The sequence below is a fragment of the Indicator indicator genome, chromosome 40 (assembly GCF_027791375.1).
Source record: "Indicator indicator isolate 239-I01 chromosome 40, UM_Iind_1.1, whole genome shotgun sequence".
In the NCBI taxonomy this organism is placed as follows: Eukaryota; Metazoa; Chordata; class Aves; order Piciformes; family Indicatoridae; genus Indicator; species Indicator indicator.
Genome location: NC_072049.1, coordinates 315,579 through 336,626, shown reverse-complemented (window position 1 = coordinate 336,626; position 21,048 = coordinate 315,579). Strand labels below are relative to the sequence as shown.

The window sequence follows — 21,048 nt, the reverse complement described above, 5'->3', positions numbered from 1 at the left end:
AAGGGCTGAAACATCTGATTTTCATTTATGGTTGAGTGACTGCACGTGCTGGCTGGCAAATATTTACAAGTGAGACACCTCAGGTCTAAAATAACCACATCAATGTCCATGGAGAAGATGAGGAAAGCCAACTGCACACCAACCAGAGGTGCACTGCTCAGGGAGGTACTGGATGCAGCCCAGAGCACCCTGGTTAAAGACAAAGCTCCAGGCTCTCAATGCATCCCCAACTCCAGTGAGCAGCAACAAAGAACCACTGATATAGGTTGGGCAGGGAGTGGCTGGAGAGCAGCCCTGAAGAAAAGGACTTGGGGGTGCTGGGGGATGAGAAGCTCAGCAGGAGCCACCAGTGTGCACTTGCAGCCCACAGAGTCAAGCAGAGCCTGGGCTGCAGCAACAGAAGTGTGGCCAGCAGGGCAAGAGAGGTGATTGTTCCCCTCTGCTCCACTCTGCTGAGACCACTCCTGGAGCTGTGTCCAGTTCTGGAGCCTCTATGACAGGAAGGATCTGGAGGTGCTGGAAGGTGTCCAGAGAAGGGCTATGAGGATGAGCAGAGGGCTGGAGCTCCTCTGCTATAAGGATTGAGAGAGTTGGGGCTGTTCAGCTTGGAGAGAAGGCTTTGAGGAGATCTTATTGTGGCTTTCCAGTATCTGAAGAGGGCTACAAGAAAGCTGGGGAGGGACTTTTTAGGGTGTCAGGGAGCGACAGGACTGGGGGGGAATGGATCCCAGCTAGGAGGGAGGGTTTAGATTAGACCTTAGGATGAAGTTTTTCACCATGAGGGTGGTGAGAGACTGGCACAGGTTGCTCAGGGAGGTGGTGGAAGCCTCATCCCTGGAGGTTTTTGCAGCCAGGCTGGCTGTGGCTGTGAGCAACCTGCTCCAGTGTGAGGCTGGCTGATCCTTGGGATCCTTTTCCACCCTGAGAATTCTGTGACCTGTCCCATACCTTCATTCTCCACATCATCATTCATGAGGCCTCCCAGCCACCTCTTCCATTCTTCATCATCTGCAGTGTTGGGATCATACATGTCAGGGGTGATGTCAGGGGCTCTGAGCTCAGCCTCCAGCTGCCCCAGGGGAACATCCTTCAGGGGCCTCTTAGACCGAGTACGGAAGGCAATGAGGCTGTCTTCCAGAGGCTGAAAGGGGAAGGGAAAGCAAAGTTACAAATGGTTCCTTTTTTTCTTTCTCAGCTTCTCCAGCTGCAGGGTTTTCAGCCCAGTCATAAAAAAAAAAAAAAAAAAAAAAAAAAAAAACCAAAAAACACAGTACCACCAAAATAGTAGATTCTTGCCACAAAGAATCATAGAAGGGTTTGGGTTGGAAGGGACCTCCAAAGGTCATCTCTGCAGGCTGCAGGGACAGCCTCAGCTAGAGCAGGTTTTGCCAAGCCTCACCTTGACTATCTCCAGGGATGAAGCCTCAACTACAACCCCTCTGAGCAACCTCATTTAATTCAGTATTCTGAGAAAGCTGAACCTTCCTCATTCTCACCTGGAATACTGCATCCACTTCTGGGCTCCCCAGTTCAGGAGGGACAGGGATCTGCTGGAGAGAGGCCAAGGGAGGGCTACAAGGATGAGGAAGGGACTGGAGCACTGCCTGGGGAGGAGAGGCTGAGAGCCCTGGGGGTGGTTAGTGTGGAGAGGGGAAGACTGAGAGGGGATCTAAGAAATGTCTATCAATATCTGAGGGATGGGGGTCAGGAAGGAAGGGACAGGGACAGGCTCTGCTTAGTTGCAGCCTGGGATAGGCCAAGGGGCAATGGATGGAAACTCCAGCACAGGAGGTTCCACCTCAACATGAGGAAGAACTTCACTGTAAGGCTCACAGAGCCCTGGAGCAGGCTCCCCAGAGAAGTTATGGAGTCTCCTTCCCTGGAGACTTCCCAGCCCCCTCTGGATGTGTTCCTCTGTGAGCTGTGCTGGATTCCATGGTCCTGCTCTGGCAGGGGGGTTTGAACTCAAGGATCTCCAGAGGTCCCTTCCAACCCCTAACATCCTGTGAGCCTGAGATTCAACTTTGTGTGTAAAGGTAGAGCAGGAAGCAGTGAAACAGCAGAGACCACCACAAAGCTACCTTCTTTCTAGCAAGTTTTACTCCAACTAAACCTCCCTCCCCCTCAAGCCAGTACCTGGTAGGGCTCCATGCACACTGGGCTTGAAGCCAGCTCTTCATCCACTGCATGCAGCTTCTCCATGAAGGTGCTGTCTTTGTTTTGCTTTGGTTTAGGTGGTGGTGGTGGTCCCATGGGAACTACTTCAGCACTAATATGCCTAACAACAGGTGTAGGAACCTTCTCCACCTAATTACAAAGGTCTTGGTGTTAAAAGGTTTTATGTAGAACATCAGTTCCCAAGGACAGGGCAAGTCTCTCTCTCTCTGCTCAACTAGAAACTAGCACAAGAGACAGGAAACACTTCACAGAAGCAAATGGACTCTTCATCTCTCACTTACTTTCATCTCTCAGAAAGCATCAATACATTCATTATACAAAAGACTTGCAGGACTTTGGAAGGTCTCAGCATCAGCCTCAACACTTCCTGGTGTTCAGATTTCCCAGCTCTGGAATCATGGCACACTCCCAACCCCTCCCAAACACAAACCCATGGCAAGCCCCATGTGGAAATCTTCATACAGGGATTGCTCCTTCTTGGATTCCAGCAGCAGAGGTCAGTTCTCACAGTTGCCTTCTCATCCCTGTCTGCTGCTGCTTGGCCCTTAGCACACTGCCCCTTCTCCTCCAGCCACAGACACCTTTATGCTTCTCTCAAAAATCCCTTCCTCCTTCCCAAGCCAAGCACAGAAAGCAATCCTCCTGCACCCCTCTCAGAAAGAATCTGAAACAAAGTCATTATCTGAAGAGAAGCCAACTGTCTGCACTGGCAGGGAGGTTTTCAAGCACTGCTCTTTATTTCCAACCCCATTTTTTTTTCCTCCAAGGCTTGCACCTCACTGCTCCAGCAGGAGGCAACCCCGGGGCGGGGGGGGGACCCTAAAGCCACAGAGCTCCTGCAACGTCAGCACAAATCCAGACACAGAGCAGGAGGTTTGGCTTCTGCATCAGTAATTTAGGGAAACAATGAGTGAAAATTGTTTAGAGAAGGGGAAAAAAACTCTCAAGTTTACCTCACAGAGTGTCCCTCCTTCTTCATCAGATGACCTCCTTGTCCTGGACCGTTTTGCTCCCCGAGGGGAAGAAGCTGTGCTCTCCACATCACTCTCCAGCAAGCTCTACAGTGCAGAAAGCAACCAAAACCATCATGCCACAGGCAAAAAAAAAATCCTTCAACCAACACTCTAAAGCTTCTTTTTCTTGTTTTCTTTTCAGCCAAAAGAACACAGCCTTGAAGAAAGATTCCTTAGAAGGTCTGTGATGGCTGAGAAGTTTTTTTCATGTGTTAAAACTGAGCCAGCATTTTACTGCCTCAAGCAGGCAAGGAACTCTCTGCTGAACAGAGCAGATCTTTGCACAGGTTGCATCTACCTCTTCTGCAGTCTCATCCTCATCCTCATCATCAGGCTGGTACTCTTCATCAGATGAATCATCTTCCTCCAGAGGAATGTCCACAAACTGAGGAGGCTGCAACAGGAGAAAGGTGACAAGGGGAAAGGTGTTAGGAGAATGATTGGATTTGATCTTGGGGTTGTTCAGCCTGGAGAAGGCTCCAGAGGCACCTCAGAAGGCTCCAGGGGCACCTCAGAAGGCTCCAGGGGCACCTCAGAAGGCTCCAGGGGCACCTCAGAGCAGCCTTCCAGTAGCTGAAGGAGGCTACAAGAAAGCTGGAGAGGGACTTTTGACAAGGGCTTGGAGTGCCAGGATGAGGGTCAAGGGCTTTGAGCTGGGAAAGGAGAGATTGAGAATGAAGATGAGGAAGAAATTCTTCACAGAGAGGGTGGGGAGAGCCTGGAGCAGGTTGCCCCAGGGAGGCTGTGGCTGTCCCCCTCCCTGGAGGTGTTCAAGGCCAGGCTGGATGAGGCTTTGAGCAACCTGGGCTGATGGGAGGAGAGTTGGAACTGGATTATCTTGAAGGTCCCTTCCAACCCAAACCATTCTGTGATGATTCTATGATCTCAAAGGTCTCTTCCAGCCCAGGGTATTCTGTGATTCTATGAACTTTTCACAGGCAAGATGGAAGAGATGCACTCTGCTGAGGCAATTCCTGAGATCAGAGATTGCTAACTGAGGAAATGCCCTGAAGCTCAGAAAGAAACTGCTGAAAAAAGGCCAAAGAAATGACTGAAGTAAGATTGGCAAAGCCAAGTAAGGGCTGTGGAAAGGTGCAAGAAGGGGCACGAGTGACTTAAATGATGGAAACCCTGCATGAGCAGACACTCAAAGACCTGCTCCTAGTACCTGAGTCACCTTTCACTCCTGCCACACTGCTGAATCCCACCTACACCTAGGCAGCAAATCACTGGCAGCAGGCAGAGCTCAGGAAAAAACTAAAAAGATATCCAGGTGACATTTCCAGGCAGTCCTTCAGGTCATGCAACAGCCTCAGGGAGAAGCACAAGGCCTGGGCACTGGCACTCACTGTCAGGAGCTTCAGGTGGAGGCTGAACACAGGAAGGTGGAGCAGCCAGCAGAAAAGACATCCCTATGGCATTGTCCTCACCTCCTCATGCCCTCTCTGCCCCTGCAGGCAGCTCTTTTGGGTCCCCTGTGCTCCTGCTGCTGCCAACTGCCTTGCAAACCCTGTTTGTGTCACCCACACTCCCAACCCATCAGAGACAGCTCTGCTCCAGCCTCCAAGAGAGCTCACCCTCAGCAGGGTGCCTCTGGTGTGGTCTCTTGATTTCCCAGCAGCACACTTCACTTACCTTCACCTCATTTGCCTTCTTAATTGGAGAAATATTCCACGTTGGAATCACCTAGACACAGCAAAAAGACTTGAACTGTTCCTGCAGAGCAGAGTGTTCCACAGCTTAGACAACATTCCATCAGTGGAGGCCTTGTCCTCCAAAGCAGCCAAGTGACAAAAGGCTTCAACCAAAGGCTTCCCAAACCACCCCCAGCATCTCCACAGATATGAATTTTAGTGCAGGAGGCACTGTCAGATCCCTGCCACTTCCTAACTCTGACCTCTTGTCTTCCTACTCATCCTCAATCACACTTCACATTCTGAAGACCCAAGGACCAAAATCCTTTGGGTGGGGGGAGAAGGTGCAATAATAAAAGCAGTGATGGACATGGACTTGATGGAGCAGGTCCAGAGGAGGGCCACAGAAATGCTCAGGGGGTTGGAGCAGCTCTGCTATGAGGACAGGCTGAGGGAGCTGGGGGTGTTCAGCCTGGAGAAGAGAAGGCTCCAGGGAGACCTAATAGAGGCCTCCCAGTACCTGAAGGGGCTACAAGGAGGCTGCAGAGAGACTGTTCACAAAGATCTGCAGTGAGAGGACCAGGGGCAGTGACTTCAAACCAGAGCAGATTCAGATTGGATGTTAGGAACAAGTTCTGCACCATGAGGGTGGTGGAACACTGGAAGAGGCTGCCCAGGGAGGTGGTTGAGGCCTGATCTAGGTGAGGATGCTCCTGCTGGCTGCAGGGGGGTTGGACTGACTGGATGAGCTTTGGAGGCCCCTTCTGGCCTGCAGCATTCCATGATTCCATGTACTCACCACTCCTTTCTCCACAACTTCTTTCAGCTTGGACCGAGTCATTTTGGGCTCCTAAAACAAGACATCAGCAACTTGTTCAGCCACTTCCTTCAGGGCAAACCTTCCCCCTGCAATTCTCCCACCCAAAACTTTTCTCTTGTTTAAAATTGGTTCCCTTTTTAGCCCCAGAGTGACATCAAACCCAACCCCCTCAGAAGTAGGGGTCTGTAATTTACACTCAAGACACAGAAACTTTCTCACTCCAGCTGACAAAAGTGGCAATGAAACCTAAACTGCAGCTCTACCTCTGCTCTGCATCATGAGCCAAGGAGATGGACTGGAGGTGATGTTGTGTGCATTTGGGGCGAGTGGAAGAGGTTTTTACTTACAAACAAAGGGATGTCTTCTGTCTCACTGATGGCTGCCTTCATCATGGCAACCACATGTTCGTTCGTGATCACTTCCTACAGGGACACAAACACACACACAAAAAAAAAAGATTGGTTTATATCCTGCATGCTACAAAGAAGCAGATTTAAGGTTAAAACAAACTAGGCCTAAAAAAGAGAATCGTGTCCTCTTGGGAATGTCCCAGGGAAGAAATCCCCAGCAGAAGGGAAGCAGTTGAGAAAGGAGTCCCTTGGTGGACAGCAAGTTCTGCATGGGTCAGCAATGTGCCCTGGTGGCCAAGGCCAAAGGGATCCTGGGGTGCATTCAGAAGAGAGTGCCCAGCAGATCCAGGAGGTTCTCCCTCTACTCTGTCCTAGTGAGGCTCCACCTGGAATGCTGCATCCAGTTTGGGGCTCTCCAGTTCAGGAGGGACAGGGATCTGCTGGAGAGAGGCCAAGGGAGGGCTACAAGGATGAGGAAGGGACTGGAGCACTGCCCTGTGAGGAGAGGCTGAGAGCCCTGGGGGTGGTTAGTCTGGAGAGGAGAAGACTGAGAAGGGATTTAATAAATGTTTATAAATATCTGAGGGCTGGGGGTCAGGAAGGAAGGGACAGAGCCAGGCTCTGCTCAGCTGTGCCTTGGGACAGGCCAAGGGGCAATGGATGGAAACTCCAGCACAGGAGGTTCCACCTCAACAGGAGGAGGAACTTCTGCCCTGGGAGGCTCCCAGAGCCCTGGAGCAGGCTGCCCAGAGAGGTTGTGGAGTCTCCTGTGGAGAATTTCCAGCCCCCTCTGGATGTGTTCCTGTGTGACCTGCACTGGATCCTCTGCTCCTGCTCTGGCAGGGGGGATTTGGGCTCAAGGATCTCCAGAGGTCCCTTCCAACCCCTAACATCCTGGGATCTGTGAGCCCACAGCAGCTTCCCTTCCCCTGTGCCACATAATCAGCAAAACATGCAGACTGCAGCTACATGAGAAGTGCTGCTGTGAAATATTGTGCTCCATCACTTCAGAACTATTGTCTATGTTTAAAAGAAATAAGAGAGGAGAGACCCAGATCTCTCTGGCTACATTTCCTGACTGTCCCTCACAAGGTTTCAGGGAACTGGGAAATTCTTACAGCCCTTCCACAGTGCTCCATGAGAGAGAAAATCATTGATTTATGGCACTTGGTCAACTTGACAACCCCTCCCCTGCCCCCAAGAAAATAAAATCCTGGCAGTCTCCAGTTTGTTTGCCACAGGGATGGCAAAAAGGAAAACATTTGACACCATTTGGATGCAGGAAAAAAGGGAAGAAAACCCAACAAACCAAACCACACAAAGAACCACCACCAGCAGTCTTGATCCTGTGGGAGAATAAATCCTCCTGCTCTCCAAACCCTGCTCAGGAGATAAATTCCAACCTACAGGTGCAGAATTGAAGAGTTTCACTGCACACAGCTGTGACAGCACCAATGTCCTGCCTGTGATTTCTTGCTACCTGGGAGCTGTGTGGTTGACTGAAAGCTTGGCTGGGGTCATTAAGTCACAGCAATGCCTTCCTGTCAGCACCACCAGGATTCCACCAGGACTTGATCAGGACTTTGGAATGGTTCCCTCAAAACAAGGAACAGTGAGTTCTCAGTCTACACCATCTCAGCTGGAACCAGAAGGATGCATTTTAGTTGCAGCTGCTCTTACAGTAAACCAGAGCCATTCCCCACTGTAAATAAATGGAAGCCAGGGATCAATGCACACCAAGAAAGCCAAGCCCAGGAAACCTGCCCAAATCCCACAAGATTCCCCTCTTCACAGGAGAGATCAGCATGTGGGTGCCTTGTCCATGAAACCAAGTGCCACCAGCAGTGCTACACTCAGGGCTGGGCTGCAATTCCTTCCCAAGGTTGGCCTTCCTGCATTCCCTGCCCTGCTCCCACTGCACTCACATGCAGGATGTTCCTCACGTTGACCACTGTCAGGTTGTGTTGCTTAGCTCCATCTTCCAGGGTCCTATCCAGGGTATCATCCAGCTTGATGTCACAGGACAAAGATCCCTCCTCTTCCTGACTTTTCCCTTCTCTTTTCCGTTTGGTTGCCTTCCTCCTCCTCTTCCTCCTCTCCAGATCCTCTTCATCTTGCTCCTCTGAGAAGCAATAAGAACGGAATCTGAGATTTACAAGGGCTTGTAGCAACAGGATGAGAGGCAAGGGCTTTGAGCTGGAAGAAGGGGGGTTGAGACTGGAGATGAGGAAGAAATTCTTGACAGTGAGAGTGGGGAGAGCCTGGCACAGGTTGCCCAGGAAGGCTGTGGATGCCTCCTCCCTGGAGGTGTTCAAGGCCAGACTGGAGGAGGCTCTGAGCAGCCTGGGCTGGTGGGAGGTGTCCCTGCCCATGGCAGGGGGTTCAAACTGGCTGAGCTCTGAGGTCCCTTCCAACCCAACCCAACCCATTCTGTGATCCTATGATAAAATTGTGAAAATGCATGCAAGCTGGCAAAACCAGGCTGAAACTTGGAAGCACAATCAAATAACCAAACCCCAAACACCACCACAAAACACTCCTGAATCGCTTCAGCAGTACCAGAGGCAAGTGGCTCCTCCAGCCCTCCACTCATTTCCTTGTGTTTTGAGGGAGGAAAGGCTCCAAGTGTGCAATGCAGCTGCCTGCAGGACTTCAGAGATAGAAGCACCGCGAAGCCGAAGCGCCCAAAGCAGAAGTTTTCTACAAAGGAAGCTCTCCCTCAGCCAACCCCGGCGAAGAGCAGAGCTCAAGAAACGGAGGCCAGACCGGCGGCTGCGGAAACTACGAAGCACTGCACACCCCCAACACCCAACCGTGACGAGCGGCTCAAGTATTTACCTTCCGCCACCGCTTCGGCACTCCCGAGGCTCTCGGGGACCTGGGCGGCAGCGCAGACATCCGTCGCGGCCGGCGCCTCTTGCCCGGAGCCCGGGGCCGCTCTACCGGGAGGCCGTTTCCCGCTTTTCAGCGACGCTTCCACAGGCCCCCTCGACACTCCGGGGCCAGAGAAGAGCGGTCCGGCGGCTCGGGCTGCCGGCAGGGTTTTGGCGGAGCCGCCGCCGCCATCAGCAGCGCCCGACGAAGAGGAACCGCCAGCGCCGGATTGCTCCCCGTCCTCCCCGGCGGCCCCGCGCTCCCGCGGGCTCTGCGGCCCCGCCACCGCCGCTCTCCTTTTCTTACAGGGCAACATCTTCAGCGACAGCGACATGCCGGCGCCCACCTGGAAGACAGGAAAGCGGCTGGCCATGGGGCACCGCCGCCGGGGCCCGCAACGCCCCGTCCCGTCCCGCTCGCTCTGGCCGGAAGCGGAAGCGTCCCCGGGGCCCGCCACGGCGCACGCGCGGCGCCGCCATGTCGGCCGGGCGCGGGGCGAGTGGCCGCCATGTTGGCGGCGCGCGGGCCGCCAGCCCCGCCGTGACGCCGCGGGGTGGCGGGGGAGGCGAACGCGGCCGCCGCCATCTTTGCTGGGCGCCGCCGCCGGGCGCCACGCCCGCTGCTGCCTAGCTCCAGCCTCCCCCTCCCCCCTTCCCGCCGCCGCCGCCGCCTTGGGAGGGTCAGTCTGTGGGAGCCGGAGGGTCTGGCCGGTACTGCTGGGTGCGCTCCCCGCAACTCGCCGGCACAACCTGTCGGCCCCGGTGCCGTCCCCTCCCGGCAGCAGCGAGGTCACTGGCCCCGTGAAGCCCACGCACACGCCCCGCCGCTCCGCTGCCAGCCGGCTTCGCGGCCGGAGCCCTGACACTTGCCGAGTCACCGCCGGGCGGCTACGGGGCGGGGTCGGCCGCCGGCTGGCGGGGGAGGGGCGGGCCGGGCACCAGGCGGGGCCGGGCCGGGCGGGGCCTGCGCCGCAGCGGGACCAGTCGGCAGCTCCTGCATCCCGGGCTAAGAGCATCCTCCGGGCGGGGGCCGGTACCGCGGCGTCTCCGCACGCGGGCTCCGCATCCCGGCCGCCCCGGCCTAAGCTGTGGGCCATGGCGGAGATCACCAGTGTCCACCCCGGCTTCGGTGAGTGGCGTCCGGCCGCGCGGAGGGCTCCTTCCTCCGCCTCGGCGGCACCCGAGCGAGGCCCCGCGCGTCGCCATGGGCCCCGCTGCGCCGGGCCGAGCCGGCATCGCCTCCCTCCGCCCCCGCGGGCCGAGCGGGTTTTTTCTCCCCCGGCGGTAGCCGACACCCACCGCTCGCCGCTGGCAGCTGGGGCGGTGGCAGCGCTCGTCCCCGGAGCGGGTCCGCGACCTGGCCCGGCCAGGGCCGTCAGCCGGAGCGGCGGGGCCGGCGGGGAGCAGGTGCGCGGCAGGGCCGGGCGGCCCCCGCCGCATGACGTGATGTCTGTGCCGGGCTGCGCCGCGCCCCGGCCTTTGTTCGCGCTTCCCTGGGGGCCAGGGCGGCTGCGGCACCGGCACCGGCGACCCGACGAGGCGGGGCCTGACAAGGCCTCCTGACAGCCGGGAGAGGGGGGCTGAGGGCGGCGGCAGAGGCGCGGGGCCGCCAAGTGGGGGTGGGCGGCGGGCGGGTGGGGACGGCGGCGGCCAGAGGGCTGGGGGTGCGGGGAGCCGGGGTGGCGGGCAGCGAGAGTCCTGCCGGCTGGGCCGCGCTGGAATCGGGAGCCGTTCCCGAGGCGGTGCGGTGGGGAAACCACAGACCCTGCTAAATCATCCGAGGCGAGGCGGCCTGAAGCCGGCTGCGTGGCTACAGTCCAGCCCGGCACGGCCGTGGCGCCGCTGCCGGTTTGCAGGTGAAATAATTTTGCAGGGTTGGCCGATTTCGGCCAATTGTGGCCAATTTTTCAGATGCTTTTTTTGCGGGTGTGTGGTCCGGTGGGTGACAGAGGCTGGTCCCCTTGCACTGAGTGGCTCTGGCCGTTGGGTTTCTCTGGTTGGAGCTTGCTGCCTCTTCTTGTCCTCCAGCAATTACCTGACCTTTCCCTCATGCCGTTGGGCTCATAGTTAAAGCAGTTCCTACGTTTGCCTTTAATTCTGAAGTGCTCAGGAATAATTCTCTCCACCAGATCGTTTCTCTAATGTGCAAAGTATCTACTTAGCATTTACCATCAGTGAAGTCCAAGGGCCATGTGCTAACCTGGGTAGGTAGAGGGGAGACTGAGACTGGAGATGAGGAAGAAATTCTTGATAGTGAGAGTAGGGAGATCCTGGCACAGCCTAGGGAGGCTGTGGCTGTCCCCTCCCTGGAGGTGTTCAAGGCCAGGCTGGATGAAGCCTTGAGCAGCCTGGGCTGGTGGGAGGTGTCCCTGCCCATGGCAAGGGGATTGGAGCTGGCTGATCTTGAAGGTCCCTTCCAACCCAACCCATTCTAGGATTCATTCTATGATTCTCTGGTGTTTTCCAGGACACTTTGATTGGCAGCTGATTGGTTTGTTCAGGAAGACAAATCCAAGAGCCAGGTGTTAGCATGAGTAGATAGAGGGGAGACTGAGACTGGAGATGAGGAAGAAATTCTTGACAGTGAGAGTAGGGAGACCCTGGAACAGGTTGCCCAGGGAGGTTGTGGATGTCCCCTCCCTGGAGGTGTTCAAGGCCAGGCTGGATTAAGCCTTGAGCAGCCTGGGCTGGTGGGAGGTGTCCCTGCCCATGGAACTGGCTGATCTTGAAGGTCCTTTCCAAGCCAACCCAACCCAGTCTGTGCCTCTCTGATCATAATTTAGCTGGTGGCCACCATTAGCCATTGAGGTATAATTAGCAAATGTCCATTTTCAAAGGAAGTTTTCCAGGATTTTTCACTAATTGCCATTAGCTCCCCAAAGTTGGGTTTGTGCCAGTTAAATCCTAGCAGCAAAGATCTCTTCCACAAAGCTGGAATGAGAAAGCTCAGTCCTGCTCTTTTTGAGAGAGGAGAAAGGGCCACGGTGCCATTTACAGTGGAGATTGGACAGAGCCAACTGCTTTGGGAGCTGCAAAAGCTTCACTGAAATGGGTATTGGGCAGCTTTACATCAGCGTGTAAATTCCAGCTGTAAGGAATTCTGGAGGTAGGTCTCATGTATGTAGGGAATGATGACATAATTAGGAGTCTTCAGTCAGGAAAAGGGGTGTCAGGAGCAGCAAGGGGTAGGGAATAGTTGCTCCTTCTTCTAATGCAAGAGCAGGCATCCAGTGAGCCAAGGTGGGGCTCAAAATCATAGAATGCTCCAAGTTTTTAATCATCTTAATCGTTTTGATCATCCCCAGTTCAAGAGGGATCTGCTGGAGAGAGTCCAAGAGAGAGCTACAAGGATGAGGAAGGGACTGGAGCACTGCCTGGTGAGGAGAGGCTGAGAGACCTGGGGGTGGTTAGTGTGGAGAGGAGAAGGCTGAGAGTGGATTTAATGTTTATAAATATCTGAGAGCTGAGTGGCAGGAAGGAAGGGACAGGAACAGCCTCTGCTCACTTGTGCCCTGGGATGGGCTAAGGGGCAATGAATGGAAACTCCAGCACAGGAGGTTCCACCTCAACATGGGGAGAAACTTCTGCACTCTGAGGGTCACAGAGCACTGGAACAGAGAGGTTGTGGAGTCTCCTTCTCTGGAGACTTTCAAGCCCCCTCTGGATGTGTTCCTGTGCTTGATTCTATGCTCCTGCTCTGGCAGGGGGGATTTGGGCTCAAGGATCTCCAGAGGTCCCTTCCAAGCCCTGTTAGTCTTGGTGGACCTTGACTGGAATTGTTTGGGGATGCCACTGTAACGTACTGGGGGGCTCAACACTGCTGCTTTCATTCTGTGTCTTGGGTAAGATTTCTCCAGTCAATGATCATAAATAGAAGGGAACTGGCATGGCTGCTAAAAATGAATGCAGGCCTTGGCATGACTGAAGAACACAGCTGACAGAAAACAGCAAATTCCTACATCCAAGCAGGGGATTTTCTCTCCATTGCTTTTGGACCCTGGATATCCACATCCAGCTTTGTGTATTCCATTGGTCCTGGATCAGCCATAAAGGGGCTGGGACAAAACAACCAGTTCAGGCCAAAGTGCTTGCTGGGGAAAAAAAAAAATTGCTTCTCAAGGCTAACTGCAGCTCATTTATTGCTCTCTGGTTTTAAAGCAGGGCTGTGTCATGTTTCAGGAAAGGACATTAAAACCCAAGAGTGCTTCCTGCATATCAAGAGCCCAGACTGCTGTGGAGATGCTGGTAGTGTGGGAGCTGGATTGGGCAAGAGAAGGCAATGAAACCCTTAGCCTGTGAAACACAGGTCAGGCCTGCCTTAGGAGCAGACTTACTCAGTGCCAGGTTCTACACTTGGGCCACAACAACCTCAAGCAGTGCTGCAGACTGGGGACAGAGTGGCTGGAGAGCAGCCAGGCAGAAAGGGACCTGGGGGTGCTGGGTGACAGCAGCTGAACAGGAGCCAGCAGTGTGCCCAGGTGGCCAGGAAGGCCAAAGGCATCCTGGCCTAGATCAGGAATAGTGTGGCCAGCAGGAGCAGGGAACTCATCCTGCCCTGTGCTCAGCACTGGTTAGGCCACACCTTGAGTGCTGTGTCCATTCCAGGGCCCCTCAGTTCAAGAAAGATGTTGAGGTGCTGGAAAGTGGCCAGAGAAGGGCAGCAAGGCTGGGGAGGGGTCTGGAGCACAGCCCTGTGAGGAGAGGCTGAGGGAGCTGGGGGTGTTCAGCCTGGAGAAGAGGAGGCTCAGGGCAGACCTCATTGCAGTCTACAACTACCTGAAGGGAGGTTGTAGCCAGGTGGGGGTTGGGCTCTGCTCCCAGACAGTGACAGAAGGAGAGGACACAGCCTCAAGCTGTGCCAGGGGAGGTTTGGGCTGGAGGTGAGGAAGAAATTCTGCACAGAAAGAGAGATTGGCTGCCCAGGGGTGTGGTGAGGTGGTGAAGTCACCATCCCTGGAAGTGTTTTAAAAAGACTGGAGAGGAACTCAGTGCCAAGGTTTGGTTGGATGGTGCTGGTGATAGCTTGGACTCGATGATCTCCAAGGTCTGTTCCAGCCTGGTTCGTTCTGTGTGACTCTGTGAGTGTCAAATGTTTTCCATATGGGGGGGAAAACCCCCAGAAATTAAAGGAAGTCATTTTTTTTTTTCCTCTCTCCTGGGGGTAGCTCTGACACCAAGATCACACCACAGTAGTAGCCTCTAGATCTCTACAGATCTGCTTGGCCCCCACAGAGGTAGGGGCTGGCTCCTGACCTCCTTTGTCTTCTCCGCAGATGTCTCTCCAGTTGTGGCAGGCCTCATCGGTGCTACCGTCCTCGTGGTCTCTGTCTCAGTCACAGTTTTTGTGTGGACATGCTGTCACCAGCAAGCAGAAAAGAAGCACAAAACCCCCCCCTACAAATTCATTCACATGCTGAAAGGAATCAGCATCTACCCGGAGACCTTGAGTAACAAGAAGAAAATTCACCGCATCCGGAGAGACAAGAACGGCACCGCCAAGGAGCCTGGAAGGGGCAACCTCCTGGTGGATGCTGCAGAATCTGGCTTAATAGGCTCTGAGAAGGCTCCCGAGGGGCCAAACGCAGCCCCCCACGTCGACCAGCTCCCAATCAAAGTAGATTATGGAGATGAACTAAGTCCAGATCAAAGCCTCACTCCGGGAGGAAGTAAAACCTCCTCCCCGTCGTCTCCGGGGGACGACGTCCTGTTGGGGGAGTTGACTTTCTCAGTGGACTACAACTTCCCTAAAAAAGCTCTGGTGGTTACTATCCAGGAGGCTCACGGGCTGCCAGTGATGGATGAGCACACCCAGAGCTCTGACCCTTACATCAAGATGACAATTCTGCCAGACAAGAGGCACCGGGTGAAGACTCGAGTCCTCCGCAAGACGCTGGAGCCAGTCTTCGATGAAACCTTCACCTTCTATGGGATCCCTTACAGCCAGCTCCAGGATCTGGTGCTCCACTTCCTCGTGCTCAGCTTCGATCGCTTCTCTCGAGATGATGTTATTGGAGAGGTCATGGTGCCCCTTGCAGGGGTGGATCCAAGCACTGGGAAGGTTCAGCTGACCAGGGAGATCCTCAAAAGGAACATACAGGTAGGACACCTCCGCTCCTTGTGGTGCGTTTGACCTGCCGGCCTCTGGGGGCTAACGAGCAGCAGTGCTGCAGATGATAGAATCAGAATTGTCAGGGCTGGAAGGGACCTCAAGGATCAGGCAGTTCCAACCCCCCTACCATGGGCAGGGACACTTCACCCTAGATCAGGTTGCTCAGAGCCACATCCAGCCTGGCTGCAAAAACCTCCAGGGATGAGGCTTCCACCACCTCCCTGGGCAACCTGTGCCAGGCTCTCACCACCCTCATGGGGAAGAACTTCCTAACATCCAATCTGAATCTCCCCATTTCTAGGTTTGCTCCATTCCCCCCAGTCCTATCACTCCCTGACATCCCAAAAAGTCCCTCTCCAGCTTTCTTGTAGCCCCCTTCAGATACTGGAAGGCCACAAGAAGGTCTCCTTGGAGCCTTCTCTTCTCCAGACTGAGCAGCTCCATCTCTCTCAGTCTGTCTCCATAGCAGAGGAGCTCCAGCCCTTACCCATTTGTCTACAGGTACCCTGTGGCTGTTTTCCCTTGGGCAGCTCTCTGCTGGGTGGTTGTGGCAGTTGGATGAGGCAGGGTCACAATTTAGGCCTAGGACTGATGGATGTTGGAACTGATGATGGCAAGGGAAAAGGCCAAGTCTCCATCTCTGAGTGGAAGCTGCTGTCACACCAGGGCCCTTCACCTCCCACAGAGGCTGGGGGGAGGTTTGTCTGCTCTGACCATTTTAGCCACCAGCTACAGCTGAGTTGTTGCTGCAAGCTGGAAGTGGGAATACACCAACACAGTGGAGCCTGAGCTGGCTGCTCCTGTCCTGGAGCAGATGTCTATAAATCAACTCAGATGAATCCTACCCTAGATGGTTGTTGGTTGTTCTTTTCTTCACTTGAGAACAAAGTGTCTTAAGATGCTTTTGTCCAATGTAGATATTTCAAAGGTAATGTGAGGGCCACTCTTGCTCTCTAGTTGGGTAAACCAGAAAGATCCATGGAAGATGTTCAGTGTTCAGGCAGGAGGAAGGATGAGGAGGGACTTCAGGGCTTTGTTCCCTTGCTGGGTTTAGTTTTGCTACCCATCCCACAGGCTAAGTAGAAAAAGAAAAGGCCTCTGGGCTCCCTGATTGCCTTAATGTGTTAGAAATGAGGAGGAGATCTATAAAATCCTTCACTACATCCTGGAATATTTCACTTGAAAAGGATTTTGCAATAGGGGGCATTCAACTGCTCCTCTTAGGAAGCACTTTAAAGGAGGCTGGGAGTCAGTGACCCAGAACAAACAAAAAGAATCCCAACAAAACCAAAGTTCTGCTGATTCTTTTGCTTTTCTCAGGTTCTTGGGGGCTGCCTTTACAGCAGGATGAAACAAGAGGCTGGTTTAGGTTCTCCTGACAGCTTTCTTTTCAGTGCATTGCTCAGATCTCTTAGATGTAATAGAATCAAACCAGAGGAGAGAAAGTCATGCTAAATAAAAATGGCTTTAAGGAAGGATGATAATTAGTTAACATTTCTAAGCCATCCCAAATAGATTTACCTTGGTGCCAGGTGTGCATTCTTGCAGGTTTTCACAGTGTCCAGAGAGGCTTTTCCTGAACAGTTTCCAATGCCAGGAAGTCCCAAAATCAGGAATCCAGCATTTCAGCCCCAGGAAAGGATTGCACTGACCCAAGCTAGCAAAGGTCCACATCCCATCCTAATGAGCAGTGCCAATAATTTCTAGCAGCACACAAATCAATTTGGAGTGACTGCATTCAATGACTCCAGACCAAAAGAACCCCAAAACTCTACCACCCTGCACACCCCAATACTCTCAGGTGAGGAGGGTTGGGACTGCTCAGCCTGGAGAGGAGAAGGCTCCAGGGAGACCTTAGAGCAGCCTTGCAGTAGCTGAAGGGGCTCCAGGAGAGCTGGGGAGGGACTTTTGACAGGGGCTTGGGGTGATGGGACAAGGGACAATGGCTGTGAGCTGGAAGAGGGAAGATTGAGACTGGAGGTGAGGAAGAAATTCTTGAGAGTGAGGCTGGGGAGAGCCTGGCACAGGTTGCCCAGGGAGGTTGTGGCTGCCCCCTCCCTGGAGGTGTTCAGGGCCAGGCTGGATGAGACCTTGAGCAAGCTGGGCTGGGGGGAGGTGTCCCTGCCCATGGCAGGGGGTTGGAGCTGGCTGAGCTTGAAGGTCCCTTCCCACCCAACCCATTCTGTGATCTTTGATCTTTCATCTTCTGGCAGACTAAGGCAATAATGAAACTGTCAGAGCACACCTAAAGATCTGGAGGTGCTTGGCCTTTGAAGCCCTACCAAACATCAGTGAGATTTAAGCTCCTAACCCCCCCCCCCAACCAGGTCCTTTAGTCTTGGATCTCAAGAGGCAGCCACAGCTGCTGTTGTCTCAGAAGGTGCCCACCAGGATTATCCCCATGGAAGCACAGCACTCAAGAGCCAGGTTGCAAGGATGCTTTGTGCTCAGCAGGCCTAGGGGCAGCAGTGCAGTGCAGTGCAGTGCAGTGCAGTGCAGTGATCTCCCTCCTGACACTCCTCCTACAGGCACTGGAAAGGAGCTAACTGTCCAGTTCTGAGGCATTTAGCAATTCCAGTGACCTCCACCAAACCTTTCCTAAGCCCACCTGGTCCTAATGAGTTCTTTCTGGTTCTTTCCCACAGAAATGCATCAGCAGAGGGGAGCTGCAGGTCTCCCTGTCCTACCAGCCTGTGGCACAGAGGATGACTGTGGTGGTGCTGAAAGCCAGGCACCTGCCAAAGATGGACATCACTGGCCTCTCAGGTAGAAGCTATTTTCTCCACCTCTTGAATGTGTAGAAACCTCCCAAGTCCCCTCTCAGCTCTGAAAGGTCTCCTCTGTTGCCAGAGTTCTCCTCAAGCTCTTCCCAAGGGTGATGGAGAACTCTTGAGTTGTTGCAGCACTTCCCAACAGATGCTTGCACAAACCAGGCCCAACCCTCCCTGCTGTGAGACTGCAGCCACAGCTTTCTGGCCTCACCTGGTGGGTTGAGCAGGTCAGAAGGTCCTCACCTTGCTTGTGGCCAGGCCTCTGCAGGCTCTCTGCCTCCATACTGCTCTTAGCAGCACTTTTTCCACAGCCAGAGGGCCCTTTGCTGTGTCTGCCTCTAAGCCTGCCCCGGGGAGAGGAGGAAGAGACTTAGGATAGAGAGCAGGAAATTCCTCAGCCAGGTGGGGTTGGGTTCTTCTGCCATGCAGCAAGTGACAGGACAAGAGGAAAAGGCCTCAAGCTGTGCCAGGGGAGCTTCAGCTTGCACAGGAGGAAAAATTTCCTCCCAGAAAGGGTTCTCAGGTGCTGGCCCAGGCTGCCCAGGGAGGTGGTGGAGTCCCCATCCCTGGAGGGGTTTAAAAGCTGTGTGGATGTGGTGCTGAGGGAAGTGGAGGGGCTGTGAGCTCCAGGTGAGTGGTTGGAGTGGATGAGCTCTGAGGTCTCTTCTGGATGAGCTCTGAGGTCTCTTCTGGATGAGCTCTGAGGTCTCTTCCCGAGTGGATGAGCTCTGAGGTCTCTTCCCGAGTGGATGAGCTCTGAGGTCTCTTCTGGATGAGCTCTGAGGTCTCTTCCAGACTGGATGAGCTCTGAGGTCTCTTCCAGACTGGATGAGCTCAGAGGTCTCTTCCAGAATGGATGAGCTCAGAGTTCTCTTCCAGAATGGATGAGCTCAGAGGTCTCTTCCAGAATGGATGAGCTCTGAGGTCTCTTCCAGAATGGATGAGCTCAGAGGTCTCTTCCAGAGTGGATGAGCTCAGAGTTCTCTTCCAGAGTGGATGAGCTCAGAGTTCTCTTCCAGAATGGATGAGCTCAGAGCTCTCTTCCAGAGTAGATGAGCTCAGAGGTCTCTTCCAGAATGGATGAGCTCAGAGCTCTCTTCCAGAATGGATGAGCTCAGAGCTCTCTTCCAGAGTAGATGAGCTCAGAGGTCTCTTCCAGAATGGATGAGCTCAGAGCTCTCTTCCAGAATGGATGAGCTCAGAGGTCTCTTCCAGAATGGATGAGCTCCGAGCTCTCTTCCAGAGTAGATGAGCTCAGAGGTCTCTTCCAGAATGGATGAGCTCAGAGCTCTCTTCCAGAGTAGATGAGCTCAGAGGTCTCTTCCAGAATGGATGAGCTCAGAGCTCTCTTCCAGAATGGATGAGCTCAGAGGTCTCTTCCAGAGTGGATGAGCTCAGAGGTCTCTTCCAGAGTAGATGAGCTCAGAGGTCTCTTCCAGAATGGATGAGCTCAGAGGTCTCTTCCAGAGTGGATGAGCTCCGAGCTCTCTTGCAGCCTCCCCAGTTCCGTGTTCTGATTACTGAAGTTTACACAGGACTTGCTTTCCCCCAAGCCCCACATCAAGAGCTCGCTTTGCTGCCATCAGCTGCTCGCTTTGCAGTGCGGGAACGCAGCAGCAGTTTCCCTGCCCTGGGGCTCGCAGCGCTGCCCGCAGCTGGCCGCCGCTCGGGGCGCCGCCGAGCCCTGGCCGGGAGCGGCCGCAGCATCCCTGGGCTGTGTTATTGGCTGCTGCCTCTCTTCCTCCCCGGGCAGATCCCTACGTCAAGGTGAATGTTTACTACGGGCGGAAGCGCATCGCCAAGAAGAAGACTCACGTCAAGAAGTGCACTTTGAACCCAGTCTTCAACGAGTCCTTCATTTACGACATCCCTGCCGACCTCCTGCCGGACATCAGCATCGAATTCCTGGTGATCGACTTCGACCGCACCACCAAGAACGAAGTGGTCGGGAGGCTGATCCTGGGGGCTCACAGCGTCACCGCCGGGGGCGTGGAGCACTGGAGGGAGGTTTGTGACAACCCTCGGAAGCCAGTGGCCAAATGGCACAGCCTGAGCGAGTACTAGCAGCAGGGGGTGTGAGTGGCAGCAACAACAACCGGCTGGTAGAACAGACTTAACCCTTTGTTTTAGCTGTAGAAACTAAACCTTTGGTAACGAAGCAGCAGCAAGCAGCTGATTGGTTCTTTAGTGATGTGATGATGACATTTTTTTTAACTTTTTTTTTTTTTTTTTTTTTTTGCAGGGCACTAAAAAAAAAAAAAAATTCTAAAAGAGCGTTAAATGAATTAAAAAAAAAAAAACCACACACAAAAAAAAAAACAAAACCAAAAAAAAAAAAAAAAAGAGATCCCACAACTCTGTGTAATGATTGTAACCACTCTATTGCATGCCTACTACAGACTGACCTTAGTGTAACTGCCACTACCCAGCTGCAGACTTTCCCCACAGTTCTCTGTCACTATGGAAGTTGTGTTTGTGCCAAGCTGTTCTTTGCTGGTGTTCACCAAAACCTGGCCTCTCTCTTTCTTAGGGCTTCTCCCAAAGTTTCTGAATTCTGCTGTTTGAACCTCTAGTTTATTGTTTGGGTTTTGGTTTGGGTGTTTTTTTTTTATTTTTTTTTTTTTTTTTTTTTTTTTTTTAAGTTCTTGCAGTTCTGTTCTTTGCTGGTTTGGGAGCTCTGGCTGCATTTCCATAGAAAGGTGGTTTTAGGATTCTGCACTAGCACAAAAAGAAGGGGGAAAAAAAAAAAACAAACCAAACAAAGCAACCAACCAAGGGGAAATGGCACTTTGCTTCAGAGAAGAAAGAATTCTCTTGCCAGGTACTGAAATCTTTGCTGTTGCAGTGGGCTGGTGGAGCTCTTAAGGTCATGACCTCAAAGATTTGCATCTCAAAAAGCAAGGCCAAGGAAGGGCTCAGGTTCCTTTGGTCAGGTGGAAGTTAGCACAGGCTGCTAGAACTGGGGGAAACTCCACTCTGGTTCATTTCATTTACCTTTACCTGTGCATCAAGGGCCCAAGAATAAAAACCTCAACTGACCTGGCCTGGCTTAGTAGGGAAACTCTTGCTGAGTCCTTTAACACTAAAGGTGAAATTCTACCTGACTGACCTGGTCCTGAAGGGATCACAGCTCTGAGATAGATAAAAAAAAAAAAAAATCTTGGGGAAAGAGGTTTGAAGTGACAAAATGACAAAGCTTCCTTTCATTCACACTTGAGTCAGTTTCCATCACAGGTGATCAGCCAAGGAAGAAATCCAGGGCAAGGCCTGGCACTATGAAATGTGTCAGGCTCTGCATTC

General features: G+C 53.5%; 2 protein-coding genes across 3 annotated transcripts in view; one reads left to right on the top strand and one right to left on the bottom strand.

The window, feature by feature from the left end:
- Nucleotides 1-8,862, bottom strand: part of GON4L (gon-4 like) — a 46,827-nt gene extending 37,965 nt beyond the window's left edge. For both annotated transcript variants that reach the window (XM_054397036.1, XM_054397037.1), the window contains exons 1-9: nucleotides 8,834-8,862; nucleotides 7,921-8,117; nucleotides 5,993-6,067; nucleotides 5,625-5,675; nucleotides 4,827-4,877; nucleotides 3,490-3,585; nucleotides 3,132-3,236; nucleotides 2,137-2,307; nucleotides 949-1,141 (exon numbers count right to left, since the gene is read on the bottom strand). In XM_054397036.1, the coding sequence (XP_054253011.1) occupies nucleotides 949-1,141; nucleotides 2,137-2,307; nucleotides 3,132-3,236; nucleotides 3,490-3,585; nucleotides 4,827-4,877; nucleotides 5,625-5,675; nucleotides 5,993-6,037 (712 nt within the window). In that variant the 5' untranslated portion in view covers nucleotides 6,038-6,067; nucleotides 7,921-8,117; nucleotides 8,834-8,862. The remainder of the gene's footprint in view (nucleotides 1-948; nucleotides 1,142-2,136; nucleotides 2,308-3,131; nucleotides 3,237-3,489; nucleotides 3,586-4,826; nucleotides 4,878-5,624; nucleotides 5,676-5,992; nucleotides 6,068-7,920; nucleotides 8,118-8,833) is intronic.
- Nucleotides 8,863-9,963: 1,101 nt separating this feature from the next.
- Nucleotides 9,964-19,812, top strand: SYT11 (synaptotagmin 11). The gene is made up of 4 exons (XM_054397049.1): nucleotides 9,964-9,997; nucleotides 14,142-14,965; nucleotides 17,623-17,749; nucleotides 19,502-19,812. The coding sequence occupies exons 1-4, from the start codon at nucleotides 9,964-9,966 to the stop codon at nucleotides 19,810-19,812; spliced, it is 1,296 nt and encodes a 431-aa protein (XP_054253024.1).
- The last annotated feature ends 1,236 nt before the right edge of the window (nucleotides 19,813-21,048 follow it).

What these genes read in the sequence shown, in the direction of transcription:
- SYT11 (XM_054397049.1), top strand. Translation starts at nt 9,964, where the DNA reads ATGGCGGAGATCACCAGTGTCCACCCCGGCTTCG. An exon ending in CAGTGTCCACCCCGGCTTCG is followed by an intron (nt 9,998 to 14,141) that starts GTGAGTGGCGTC and finishes TCTTCTCCGCAG; the next exon opens with ATGTCTCTCCAGTTGTGGCA. An exon ending in CACTGGCCTCTCAGGTAGAA is followed by an intron (nt 17,750 to 19,501) that starts GCTATTTTCTCC and finishes CTCCCCGGGCAG; the next exon opens with ATCCCTACGTCAAGGTGAAT.